Below are 11,821 nucleotides of genomic sequence, written 5' to 3' on the forward strand. Positions count from 1 at the left end.
CAGACTGCAGGCCGGTTAGCTCAGTTACTTAGAGCATGGTGCTGATAAAACCAAGGTTGCGGGTTTGTCCCCTGTACGGGTCACCAAATTCCGAGTATGGCTGGGCACAAAATAACTGAGCCGCCACAAAGCCTTGTAGATTCAAACAGCAACTCTTTATTCCTGAACTCTCACTGACACTCTACACACACTTCCCGGAAACACCCTGCCTCTACCCAGCTTCCCACACCAATTCTCTCAGAACCCCCAGAGAACTCAACAGGAACTCCAAAGGAGTGGGGGCCTGAGGCAGCAGGATCTGCCCTAATCCCAGCAGGATCCGCCCTAATCCTGGAGCTGCCCTATTCCCAGCAGGATCTGAGCAGGGTCACCTCTCAACCCCAAATGCCATGAGTCATTCCTACTTGGCTATGGCTCTCAGCACCCAGCTAGATGGTCATGAGTATGGAATTGACATCATAATCCTCACTTTTTACTCTATCCTGACCAACTCGTTTTTCTAGATTGATGACGTTCTAATCCCTCCTGAGATTTCCTATTCTAATTGTCTCTGTTATCATGGTCATATTTTAAAAGTAGGGTGAAGAAAGGAAAAACAATGTCAATCTCTTCTGGCAGACTTAGGGCTCCCTTATTAAGTTGATGTTATTGTTATTTTTCAGAATTTATAAATATGGGTGCCACTGGGTCCATTTACACGGCAGTGTTCATGAAACTAAAAGATGAAAGCAAAGCTTCAGGGTTCAATAACATGTTGAGGGACCAAGCCAAAGTTTCCCATGATCTGAAGGATACTGCTACCTTAGGAATAAGGCACACAGAAGGCATGGTCCTGTCTAGAGTAACAGGTGAATGAAACAGAGCTATGGAAGAGTCAAAAAGTAGTTTTGAGAGTGGAGCTATGGGATCAGAAAAGTGAAAAGTGAGCCAGTCGTCTGTCCAGAATATCCAACCTGAAAGAACCCACCACACTTCTGGCCTCTAGATCCTGCAGCAATTCTCTGAGACTTTCTGATTTCCAAGTTCAGCGTCACAGCATATAATGATAAGACTATAATTCAGTGTGATCAATGACTTCTCCGACCACTCATCCATACATTTTCCGAGGAGCATTTAGAAACCTTATATTATATCAAATATAAAGATAGTCCAAGATTCTGATTCAAGGATTGTGGTTTTGAAATCCAGTTTGCTTGATTGCCAGCTGGTTTCTATATTTCCTTCAGCTGTTGGAATTCGGATGTTTCCGATATTTATGACTAACTGTTAGGTTATAAATTAAAACACAGTCATGTGTTTGTTCATGCTAATACTTCCTGGTTGCTTGTTTACAAAGTTTCAGTACCTTCAAATTCAATACAGAGTCTCAAAAGTTGTAACCGACGAGAAATTGAGGAACTCGTCTATTCGATCAAATGAAAAAGAGGTCATCCTGAAAATATCGTTGACTTCGTTTATTCTAAAGCTAGCAAAGTAAAAGCATATAAAATTTTTGTTTTAGTATGAGTAAAAATTTAACTTATTTGATTTAATGGTTTCGTAAAAAACCGATTTTTCACTAAAGAACTCGTGATAATAATATGATTACAACATGCCTGACTTACGTTTTCAAATTTCTTCAAGGTCATCCCATTGAAAACGAAATCGCTGAAAATTACTAAAAGCATCCCTAGAGAGGCGCTGTCTCCCTCCTGGGGCTCTAGGGAAAGGGCGCTCTCCAGCTCCCCTGCAGGGGTCCGCAATTCTGGTCCTTCCTGGTCCGCAGAACTGTCTCTTCTTTTCCCTTCTCCAAGTGCTGCGGGCACTTCTCCAGACACACGTAACCTCCAGAGTCACAAACCAAAAGACGTCTAGTCCTCAAAACGCTGAAAAAATGTTTAGTCAAAGAAAAAAAAAATCCCCTTCTGCTGACACACACTTCACCCCAGAGGGAAATCCCCATGAGTAGAGCAATATTGAGAATGGGTAACATTTGCAACTTGCACCCAAGAAAGATCTTCATCCCCAAAATGCGGGCAAAGTGTCCACCTAACTTCCGACAGAGAGAGCCTGGTAGAGTATTTAAGGGGCAGCAAGTTGACAGGCAAGCCAGGGTGTTTTCCTCCAACTGCAGAGGGCAACTGGAAACTGAAAGCCCCAAACATCTCCCAATCACGGGCAAAGGAGACAGAAAAGCCTGACGCTTCTGCCTCTTGTGCACTTTCAGGGCATAGCGGTGCCTAAGCGCCGCCCAGAGGCTGGAAAGTGCATTACTGAAACTGATTTAGTCCAGATCTATCACCTACATTTACAAAAAAAATCTTTGGAGGTAAGAATGAATCTTAGGCACTACAGTGGTTTCTGGTACTCCAAAACTCTACCCTTCCTGGAAACAAAAATATTCCCTTGCAAATCCTTAGAGCAAGGGTATTGTTTATAATCTGAATATAAATGAACTGAACAATTATTAGAGAAATCTAAAATTCAAGAATACAAAATTAGTCATCAGTTATCATTTACTAGGATTTCTGCCAGGATTTCTGTGTGATGTAGCACAACCCATTGAAACTCCGCAAACCACAGTTTTCTTACAAATATAATGGGTTCAAAATATTAGAAGCTTTGTGAACACTGAACAAACACTTGCATTTCAAATGGCACAATACTTTATAGACTGAAGATTTGAAATTAGGAAGATATTTTCTGAGTTTTGTTTTTCTTTCTTTCTGTTTCTGTTTTTAATCTAAGGACTGAACCCCACATCTGAGCAGGAACAGATTAAGGTTTTATCATGAGATTGGAGTCATTCAGTCATACTGTCAGGCTCCATTTCTTTTCCAAACATTTACTTTTTGGTTATTGTTGGGCACAATAGTTTTATTTCTATTTACTTATTTATTTATTTATTTATTTTCATGTGGTGCTGAGGATCCAGCCCAGGGCCTCACTCCTGCTAGGCAAGTGCTCTACCACTGAGGCCTAACCCCAGCCCTTGCAGGCTCCATTTCTAATTCTGTTTCACTTGCTCTTTCTGCCCTATCTTCAGATACTTCCAAATGTCTTACACGAGTTAAAGTCATGTCAATAATTTTGTAAAGTACACAACAAAATTGAGCTACTGTAGAGATTAAAAATTATTTTTTACATGATTTTAATAATTTTCTCATAGGATGCAAAGTACTAAAAATCATTGCAAAGAAAACAGTCTAACATTATTCCATCCTTTTAAGAAAGGTTGTATAATTGCATTGAAGGATCAGATTATCTCAATTTTATCATATATTTTGAAAATTTATAGTCACTGTAATTTGACATATCACAATTAACTTAAAAGTGAGTGAAGTCATTACAAATACAGATATAAAGATCATTTAAATTTCAAAAAATTTAAAGTGTTATTTAGCTTAAATATTGTCATTCATAACTCTGTAATGAATAAAAACATAAGTTCATAATTTTGATATAGACAGATATAGATAACGCTACCTATACAGATATGAAGGATAAATATCCTAAGTGAAATTTAATGACATTTTCAATAAGAAATACATTTGTAAAAAGGCTCTGATAGGTAAGGGTAACATTGGAAGTGGAGGCAATAATGAAAACTAGAATGGTTTAGAAACATTGATGAAAACCAAAGTAGAGAATGTATAAAGGAAAGCAAAAACAGAAGGCACTGGCACTCATAAAATCGCACTCCTGTGTTCTCTCTTTTAGGTATCCACACAAAGCAAGGTCTTCAGAGAACCTGGAGCAAGGACTGAGCATCACCCATCTCAGACAGCCCAGCAGCATCTGCAGGATCCCCAATGGCCTTGCCCTTGGCTTTCCTGCTGGCCCTGGTGGTGCTCAGCTGCAAGATCACCTGCTCTCTGGGCTGTGACCTGCCTCAGATACACAATCTGAGTCTTGAAACTTCTGAGAAAAATGAGGAGGGGGCACTGAGTCTCCTAAAAAAAATGCAGAGAATTCCCACTTCCTCCTGCCTGAAGGACAGAGAGGACTTTGCCTTCCCCCAGAAGCTGTTGGAGGGTGAGAAGTTGCCGAGGGCTCAAGCTGTTGCTGCCCTCCAGGAGATGACCCAGCAGGTCCTGAACCTCTTCAGAACCCAGGAGGCCTTTGCTGCTTGGAACCAGACCCTTCTGTACATCTTCCTCGGTGGCTTCTATCAACAGCATGAGGACCTGAAAGCCTGTGTGACCCACCAGGTGAGGCGGCAAAAAGCTCTCGGAATAACTGTTAAAAAATGCTTCCGGAGGATCACTGATTACCTGGAGGAGAAGGAATACCGGCTTTGTGCCTGGGAGGTTGTCAGAACAGAAGTCATGAAATTCGTCTCTTCTTCACCTAAGTTGTATGAAAGATTAAGGAGCAGGGAAGGAGACCTGGTCCAGCAGGGAAATGCTTCTCACTGAAGAACACACCTTACCACACTCCACAAGTTCTGCCATTTCCAAGACTCTCATGGTTCCTTTTGACAAGAATTCACTCCATTCCTTGTATGTTTTCAGTCAATGATGCGTTTCTATAGGCACCAGTCCCTACCTGCCTGCAGATGTATTTATCTATTTAAATATTCATTAAATTAACTAATCATAAGATTTAATTTATTTTGTTCGTATTCTATGTATATATTTAGAGTATGATTAATAAAACAAAGCATTTTTATACAGTCAATTTATGTTGCTTTCTTCATTGCATATTTTACTGTAGAAACTTCTTTAGTTTTGAAACTCCTTTATATTCTTGGACATGGATGAGCGGTGCGGTAAATACATTTTTTATTCTATCCCAATTTTAACTTGAGAAGCAAAATTGAAATTTTAGTTGTAAATGATGATTTGTATGATGAGTTCTCATTTCATGCACATCTTTATTTTTTGCATTTTCCTGTCAATTTAGTGGTGTCACTTTTAGACAAGTTGAGATTAAGAGAAAATGAATGGAGGTATCCATATGATGAAAGGCAAGCATGAAAACAACTTCATAAATGCATTGTGGAAGTTGTTGATTTTTTTACTGAATTTTTAAAAATATAAATAACAGCAGAATGCATTACAATGCTTATTACACAGATACAGCACAACTTTTCATATCTCTGGTTGTATATAAAGTATGTTGATACCAATTCGTGTCTTCATTCATGTACTTTGGATAATGATGTCTATCACATTTCACTACCGTCCTTGTTAATCCCCTGCCCCCCTCCTTTTGCCTCCCACCCCTCTGTCCTATCTAGAATTCATCTATTTCCCCCATGCTCCCCCTTCTGACCCCAATATGCATGAGCCTCCTTATATCAGGAAAAACATTGGGCATTTGTTTTCTTGGCATTGGCTAACTTCATTTAGCCTTATCTTCTCCAGTGCCATCCATTTACCTGCAAATGCCATGACTTTATTCTCTTTTATTGCTGAGTAAAATTGCAGTGTATATATGTGCCTCATTTTTTTATACATTCTTCCCCCGAAGGGCATCTAGGTTGGCTCCATAGTTTAGCTATTGTGAATTGTGCTGCTATAAACATCCATGTGGCTCTGTCCCTGTACTATGTTGATTTTAAGTCTTTTGGGTATAGACTAAGCGATGGGATAACTGGGTCAAATGGTGGTTGCATTCCCAGATTTCCAAGGAAGCTCCATACTGCTTTCCAATTGGCTGCTCCAATTTGCTGTCCCACCAGTAGTGGATGAGAGTAACTTTTCCCCCACGTCCTTGCCAACACTTATTGTCTTCATAATAGATGCCATTCTGACTGGAATGAGATTATATGTTAGAGTAGTTTTGATTTGCATTTCTCTAATTGCTAGAGATGATGAAAATTTTTTCGTATATTTGTTGACTGATTGTATATCCTCTTGTGAGAAGTGTCTGTTCAGGTCCTTGGCCCATTTGTTGATTTCTTTCTTTCTTTCTTTCTTTTTTTTAGATTTTCTGTTTGAGTTCTTTATATACCCTAGAGATTAGTGCTCTATTTGATGTGTGAGGGGTGAATATTTGCTGCCAGAATATAGGCTCTCTGTTCACCTCACTGTTTTTTTTTTTTTTAACAAATATGATGAAGTAGGGCCTACTTTTTCTTCTATTAGATGCAGAGTCTCTGGTTTAATTCCTAGGTCCCCCATCCACTTTGAGTTGAGTTTTGTGCATGGTGAGAGATAGATTTTTAATTTCATTTTGTGACTTGTGGATATCCAGTTTTCCCAGCACCATTTATCGAAGAGGCTATGTTTTCTCCAGTGCATATTTTTGGCGCCTTTGTCTAATATAAGATAACTGAAGTTATGTGGGTTAGACTCTGTGTCCTCTATTCTGTACCATTGGTCTACAGATCTATTTTGGTGCCAATACCATGCGTTTTTAGTCGCTATTGCTGTGTAATATAGTTTTAGGTGTGGAATGGTAATGCCACCAGCTTCCTTCTTCTTGCTAAGGATTGCTTTGGCTATGCTGGGTCTCTTGTTTTTCCAGATGAATTTTATGATGGTTTTTTCTCTTTCTATGAGGAATGCCATTGGGATTTTGATTGGAATTGCATCAAATCTCTACAGTGCTTTTGGTTGTATGGGCATTTGGACAATATTAATTCTGCCTATCAAAGAACAAGGTAGATCTTTCCATCTTCTAAGGTCTTCTTTAATTTCTTTCCTTAGCATGTTGTAGTTTTCATTGCAGTGATCTCTACCTCTTTTGTTAAATTTATTCCTAAGAATTTTTTTGAGGCTCTTATAAATGGAGTGCTTTTCCTAGTTTCACTTTCAGCGGATTTGTCACTGATGTACAGAAAGGCCCTTCATTTGTGGGGGTTGATTTCATATCCTGCCACTTTGCTGAATTCATCTACTAGTTCTAGAAGTTTCCTGGTGGAGCTTTTTAGATCTTCTAGGTATAGAATCATATAGTCAGCAAATAGTGCTAATTTTAGTTCTTCTTGTCCTATACATATCCCTTTAATTTCTAGTTGTTCTTGCCACTGTTTCAAGAACTATGTTAAACAGAAGTGTTGAAAGAGGGCATCCCTGTCTTGTTCCGGTTTTTAGAGGGAATGCCTTTAATTTTTCAACCTTGAGAATGATATTGGCCTGAGGCTTATTGTAGATAGCCTTTAGGATGTGGAGTTATGTTCCTGTTATCCTTAGTTTTCCTAGTGTTTGGAACATGGAAAGGTGCTGTATTTTGTCAAATGCTTTTTCTGCATCTATTGTGATTATCATATGATTCTTATCTTTGAGTCTATTGCTGTGATGAATTACATTTATTGATTTCCGTATGTTGAACCAACCATGCATCCCTGGCATAAATCCCACTTGATCATGGTGCACAATCTTTTGGATATGTTTTTGTCATCGGTTTGCCAGGATGGTATTTAGAATTTTTGCATGTATGTTCATTAGAGATATTGGTCTGAAGTTTTCTTTCTTTGATGTGTCTTTGCCTGGTACTGGGATCAGGGTGATATTGGCCTCATAGAATGGGTTTGGAAGTGCTGCCTCTGTTTCTATTTCCTGAAATAAGTTGCAGAGTATTGGTATTTGTTCTTCTTTAAAGGTCCTGTAGAATTCGGCTGTGTATCTATCCAGTTCTGGGCTTTTCTTGATTGGTCAGCTTCTGATGGTGTCTTCTGTTTCATCCCTTGTTAGTGGTCTGTTTAAATAGTGTATATCTTCCTGATTCAATCTGGGCAAATCATACGACTTAAGAAACTGTTTGATGCCTTCCATGTCTTCTATTTTATTGGAGTATGAGTTTTCAAAACAATTTCTAATTTTCCTCTGTAATTCTGTAGTGTCCCTTGTGAGATGACCTTTTTCATCACATATGCAGGTAATTGGAGTTTTTTTCTGGCCTTCACTTCATTAGCTTATCTAAGGGTCTGCCAACTTTATTTGTTTTTTCAAAGACCCATCTTTTTTTTTCCTCAACTTTTTCAATTCTTTCTTTGGTTTGAGTTGCATTGATTTCAGCTCCAATTTTAATTATTTCTTGCCTTCTACTGCTTTGCTGCTGATTTGTTCTTTTCTTCTAGGGCTTTGAGATGTAGTGGGAGGTCATTTATGGAGTCCTACTGGAAGACTGAGGCCCTGAGCCCTGTGCGGGGTTCACAGTGCTGGTGATTTCTGCAGAAACCAGCTGTCTAGGGGTGCTCTTGCACTCTCTGAGATGCAGTATTCCAACTAGGTGAGATCTGGGTCAGGGTGCAACTCAGGATGCTGCCTCCCTCTGGCCTGCCATCTTGGAATCCCCAGGAAGCTGTTTCTTCAACCTCAAACTGAAGCACAAAATTAACAATGATTACTTTTAAAGTGAAAGCAAAGAAAAATAATTTTTAGTCAATGATCAGCCGGATATATTTAACTTTGTTCTTATGTCTGTATGTTGGTATTTAGATTTAAAAAAAAAATCATTCTCAAAACATGTGTAATAATTTTATTTAAATAAAATAGATGAATTTCCCACAAGTTATATTTGCTTGCATGCATACCAATGCCTTAGGCAGGAAACTCAGTTCCCAAGTGCAAAGAACTCTGCCTTTTTCCTTGATCCAATATCTAGTGATCTTCTCAGATTGGTCTGAATTCATTCTAAATATGGGATATTTTCTTAAAGTCCAGAGGTGGAAGACCCTGCTATTAGAAGGATGAAAGAGAAAATGGCAGTATAAATATGTATTTTAAAAGAGAAATTGGCTTAGAATAGGAATTGATGCATTTTTGGAAGACATGTAATGAAACACCTCAATGCTTTGGGAAAGTGGAGGACATTTGTGATCTTGGTGGTAGCTTGTTGGGTAGCACTAATCAGCAGAAACCACATTGTCATAGTTCTAAATGGAACAACAGAAGGCAGTTAATAATCTCATATCAAAAATTATTATGACAGTGTGTATTCTGAGACAGAGAGAAAAATGTAAAGTGTGACCTTTGAGTGCTTAACATACTTCAAACATTATGACCTCTAGCTTTTTTCTTCCCTCCTGAGAATTCCTCTTTGAATTGTTTCTTTGTTCTAATGATTATATTTGAAAAGTAGGGTGAATAAAGGAAAACCAATATCAATCTCTTTTGGCAGTCTTAGGCCTCCCTTACTAAACTGATGTTTTTGTTAACCTTCAAGAATTTATAAATACGGGTGCCACTGGGTCCATTTACACGGCAGTGTTCATGAAACTAAAAGATGAAAGCAAAGCTTCAGGGTTCAATAACATGTTGAGGGACCGAGCCAAAGTTTCCCAGGATCTGAAGGGTACTGCTGCCTCAGTAATAAGGCACAGGGAAGGCATGGTCCTGTGTAGTGTAACAGGTGAATGTCACAGAGCTATGGAAGAGTCAGAGAGTATTCTTGAGAGTGGAGCTATGGGATCAGAAAAGTGAAAAGTGAGCCAGTCATGGGTCCATTATATCCAACCTGAAAGATCCCACCACACATCTGGCCTCTAGATCCTGCAGCACTTCTCTGAGACTTTCTGTTTTCCAAGTTCAACATTACAGCATATCATGATAAGTATATAATTCAGTATGATCAATGACTTCTCAGACCACTCATCCATACATTTTCCAAGGAGCATTTGGAAGCCATATATTTCTATCAAATATAAAGATAGCCCGAGATTCTGATTCAAGGATTGTGGTTTTGAAATCCATTTTCCTTGATTTGTCAGCTGGTTTCTATATTTCCTTCAGCAGTTGAAATTCAGGTGTTACAGTTGTTTATAACTAATTGTTAGGTTATAAGTTAAATCACAGAAATGTATTTGTTCATGCTGATACTACCTGGTTCCTTGTGCACGAAGTTTCAGTACCTTCAAATTCAATAAAAAGTCTCAAAAGTTGTAACCCAGGAGAAATTGTAGAACTCCTCTATCGAATCAATTGCAAAAGAGGTCATCCTGAAAATATCCTTGACTTCATTTCTTCTAAAGCTAGGACAGAAAAAGGATATAAAATTTTTCTTTCAGTATGAATAAAAATTTAACTCATTTTATTTAATGCTTTAGTGAAAAAACTACACACACACACACACACACACATACACACACACACATATACACATACATATATAAACACACATTTTAGCTGCAGTTGCACACAATACCTTTATTTTATTTATTTATTTTATGTGGTGCTGAGGATTGAACCCAATGCCTTGCATTTGCCAAGGGAGCGCTCTCTTGCTGAGCCACAACGCCAGCCCCCAAACCGATTTTTCACTAAAGAACTCGTGATAATAATATGATTATAACACGCCTTACTTACGTTTTCAAATTTCTTCAAGGCCATCCCATTGAAAACGAAATCGCTGAAAATTATTAAAAGCATCCCTAAAGAGGCGCTGTCTCCCTCCTGGGGCTCTAGGGAAAGGGCACTCTCCAGCTCCCCTGCAGGGGTCCTCAATTCTGGTCCTTCCTGGTCTGCAGAACTGTCTCTTCTTTCCCCTTCTCCAAGTGCTGCGGGCACTTCTCCAGACACAGGTAACCTCTATAGTCACAAACCAAAGACATCTAGTCCTCAAAACGCTGAAAAAATGTTTAGTCAAAGAAAAAAAAAAATCCCCTTCTGCTGACACACACTTCACCCCAGAGGGAAATCCCCATGAGTAGAGCAATATTGAGAATGGGTAACATTTGCAACTTGCACCCAAGAAAGATCTTCATCCCCAAAATGCGGGTAAAGTGTCCACCTAACTTCCGACAGAGAGAGCCTGGTAGAGTATTTAAGGGGCAGCAAGTTGACAGGCAAGCCAGGGTGTTTTCCTCCAACTGCAGAGGGCAACTGGAAACTGAAAGCCCCAAACAACTCCCAATCACGGGCGAAGGAGACAGAAGGAGACAGCCCAGCAGCATCTGCAAGATCCCCAATGGCCTTGCCCTTGGCTTTCCTGCTGGCCCTGGTGGTGCTGAGCTGCAAGATCACCTGCTCTCTGGGCTGTGACCTGCCTCAGATACACAATCTGAGTCTTGAAACTTCTGAGAAAAATGAGGAGGGGGCACTGAGTCTCCTAAAAAAAATGCAGAGAATTCCCACTTCCTCCTGCCTGAAGGACAGAGAGGACTTTGCCTTCCCCCAGAAGCTGTTGGAGGGTGAGAAGTTGCCGAGGGCTCAAGCTGTTGCTGCCCTCCAGGAGATGACCCGCAAGATCTTGGACCTTTTTGGCACCCAGAAGGCCTATGCTGCTTGGAACAAGACCCTTCTGGACATCTTCCTCGGTGGCTTCTATCAACAGCATGAGGACCTGAAAGCCTGTGTGACCCACCAGGTGAGGCGGCAAAAAGCTCTCGGAATAACTGTTAAAAAATGCTTCCAGAGGATCACTGATTACCTGAAGGAGAAGGAATACCGGCCTTGTGCCTGGGAGGTGGTCAGAACAGAAGTCGTGAAATTCGTCTCTTCTTCACCTAAGTTGTATGAAAGATTAAGGAGCAGGGAAGGAGACCTGGTCCAGCAGGGAAATGCTTCTCACTGAAGAACACACCTTACCACACTCCCACAAGTTCTGCCATTTCCAAGACTCTCATGGTTCCTTGTGACAAGAATTCACTCCATTCCTTGTATGTTTTCAGTCAATGATGCGTTTCTATGGGCACCAGTCCCTTACCTCCCTGCAGATGTATTTATCTATTTAAATATTCATTTAATTAACTAATCATAAGATTTAATTTATTTTGTTCGTATTCTCTGTATATATTTAGAGTATGATTAATAAAACAAAGCATTTTTATACAGTCAATTTATGTTGCTTTCTTCATTGCATATTTTACTGTAGAAACTTCTTTAGTTTTGAAACACCTTTATATTTCATATTCCTTCCATTTTACTGATTTTTGCAATGGATAAAAACATTT

General features: G+C 39.5%; 2 protein-coding genes across 2 annotated transcripts; both read left to right on the forward strand.

The window, feature by feature from the left end:
* Nucleotides 1-3,791: 3,791 nt before the first annotated feature.
* Nucleotides 3,792-4,637, forward strand: LOC144376894 (interferon alpha-5-like). Its single transcript, XM_078045149.1, has one exon. It carries the CDS (start codon nt 3,792-3,794, stop codon nt 4,395-4,397), a length of 606 nt encoding a protein of 201 aa, XP_077901275.1. The 3' UTR covers nt 4,398-4,637.
* Nucleotides 4,638-10,836: 6,199 nt separating this feature from the next.
* On the forward strand, nt 10,837-11,442 carry LOC144376895 (interferon alpha-5-like). The gene has a single exon (XM_078045150.1). The coding sequence runs from the start codon at nt 10,837-10,839 to the stop codon at nt 11,440-11,442; it is 606 nt and encodes a 201-aa protein (XP_077901276.1).
* The last annotated feature ends 379 nt before the right edge of the window (nt 11,443-11,821 follow it).

This window comes from Ictidomys tridecemlineatus, chromosome 4 (genome assembly GCF_052094955.1).
Source record: "Ictidomys tridecemlineatus isolate mIctTri1 chromosome 4, mIctTri1.hap1, whole genome shotgun sequence".
NCBI classification, from domain to species: Eukaryota; Metazoa; Chordata; class Mammalia; order Rodentia; family Sciuridae; genus Ictidomys; species Ictidomys tridecemlineatus.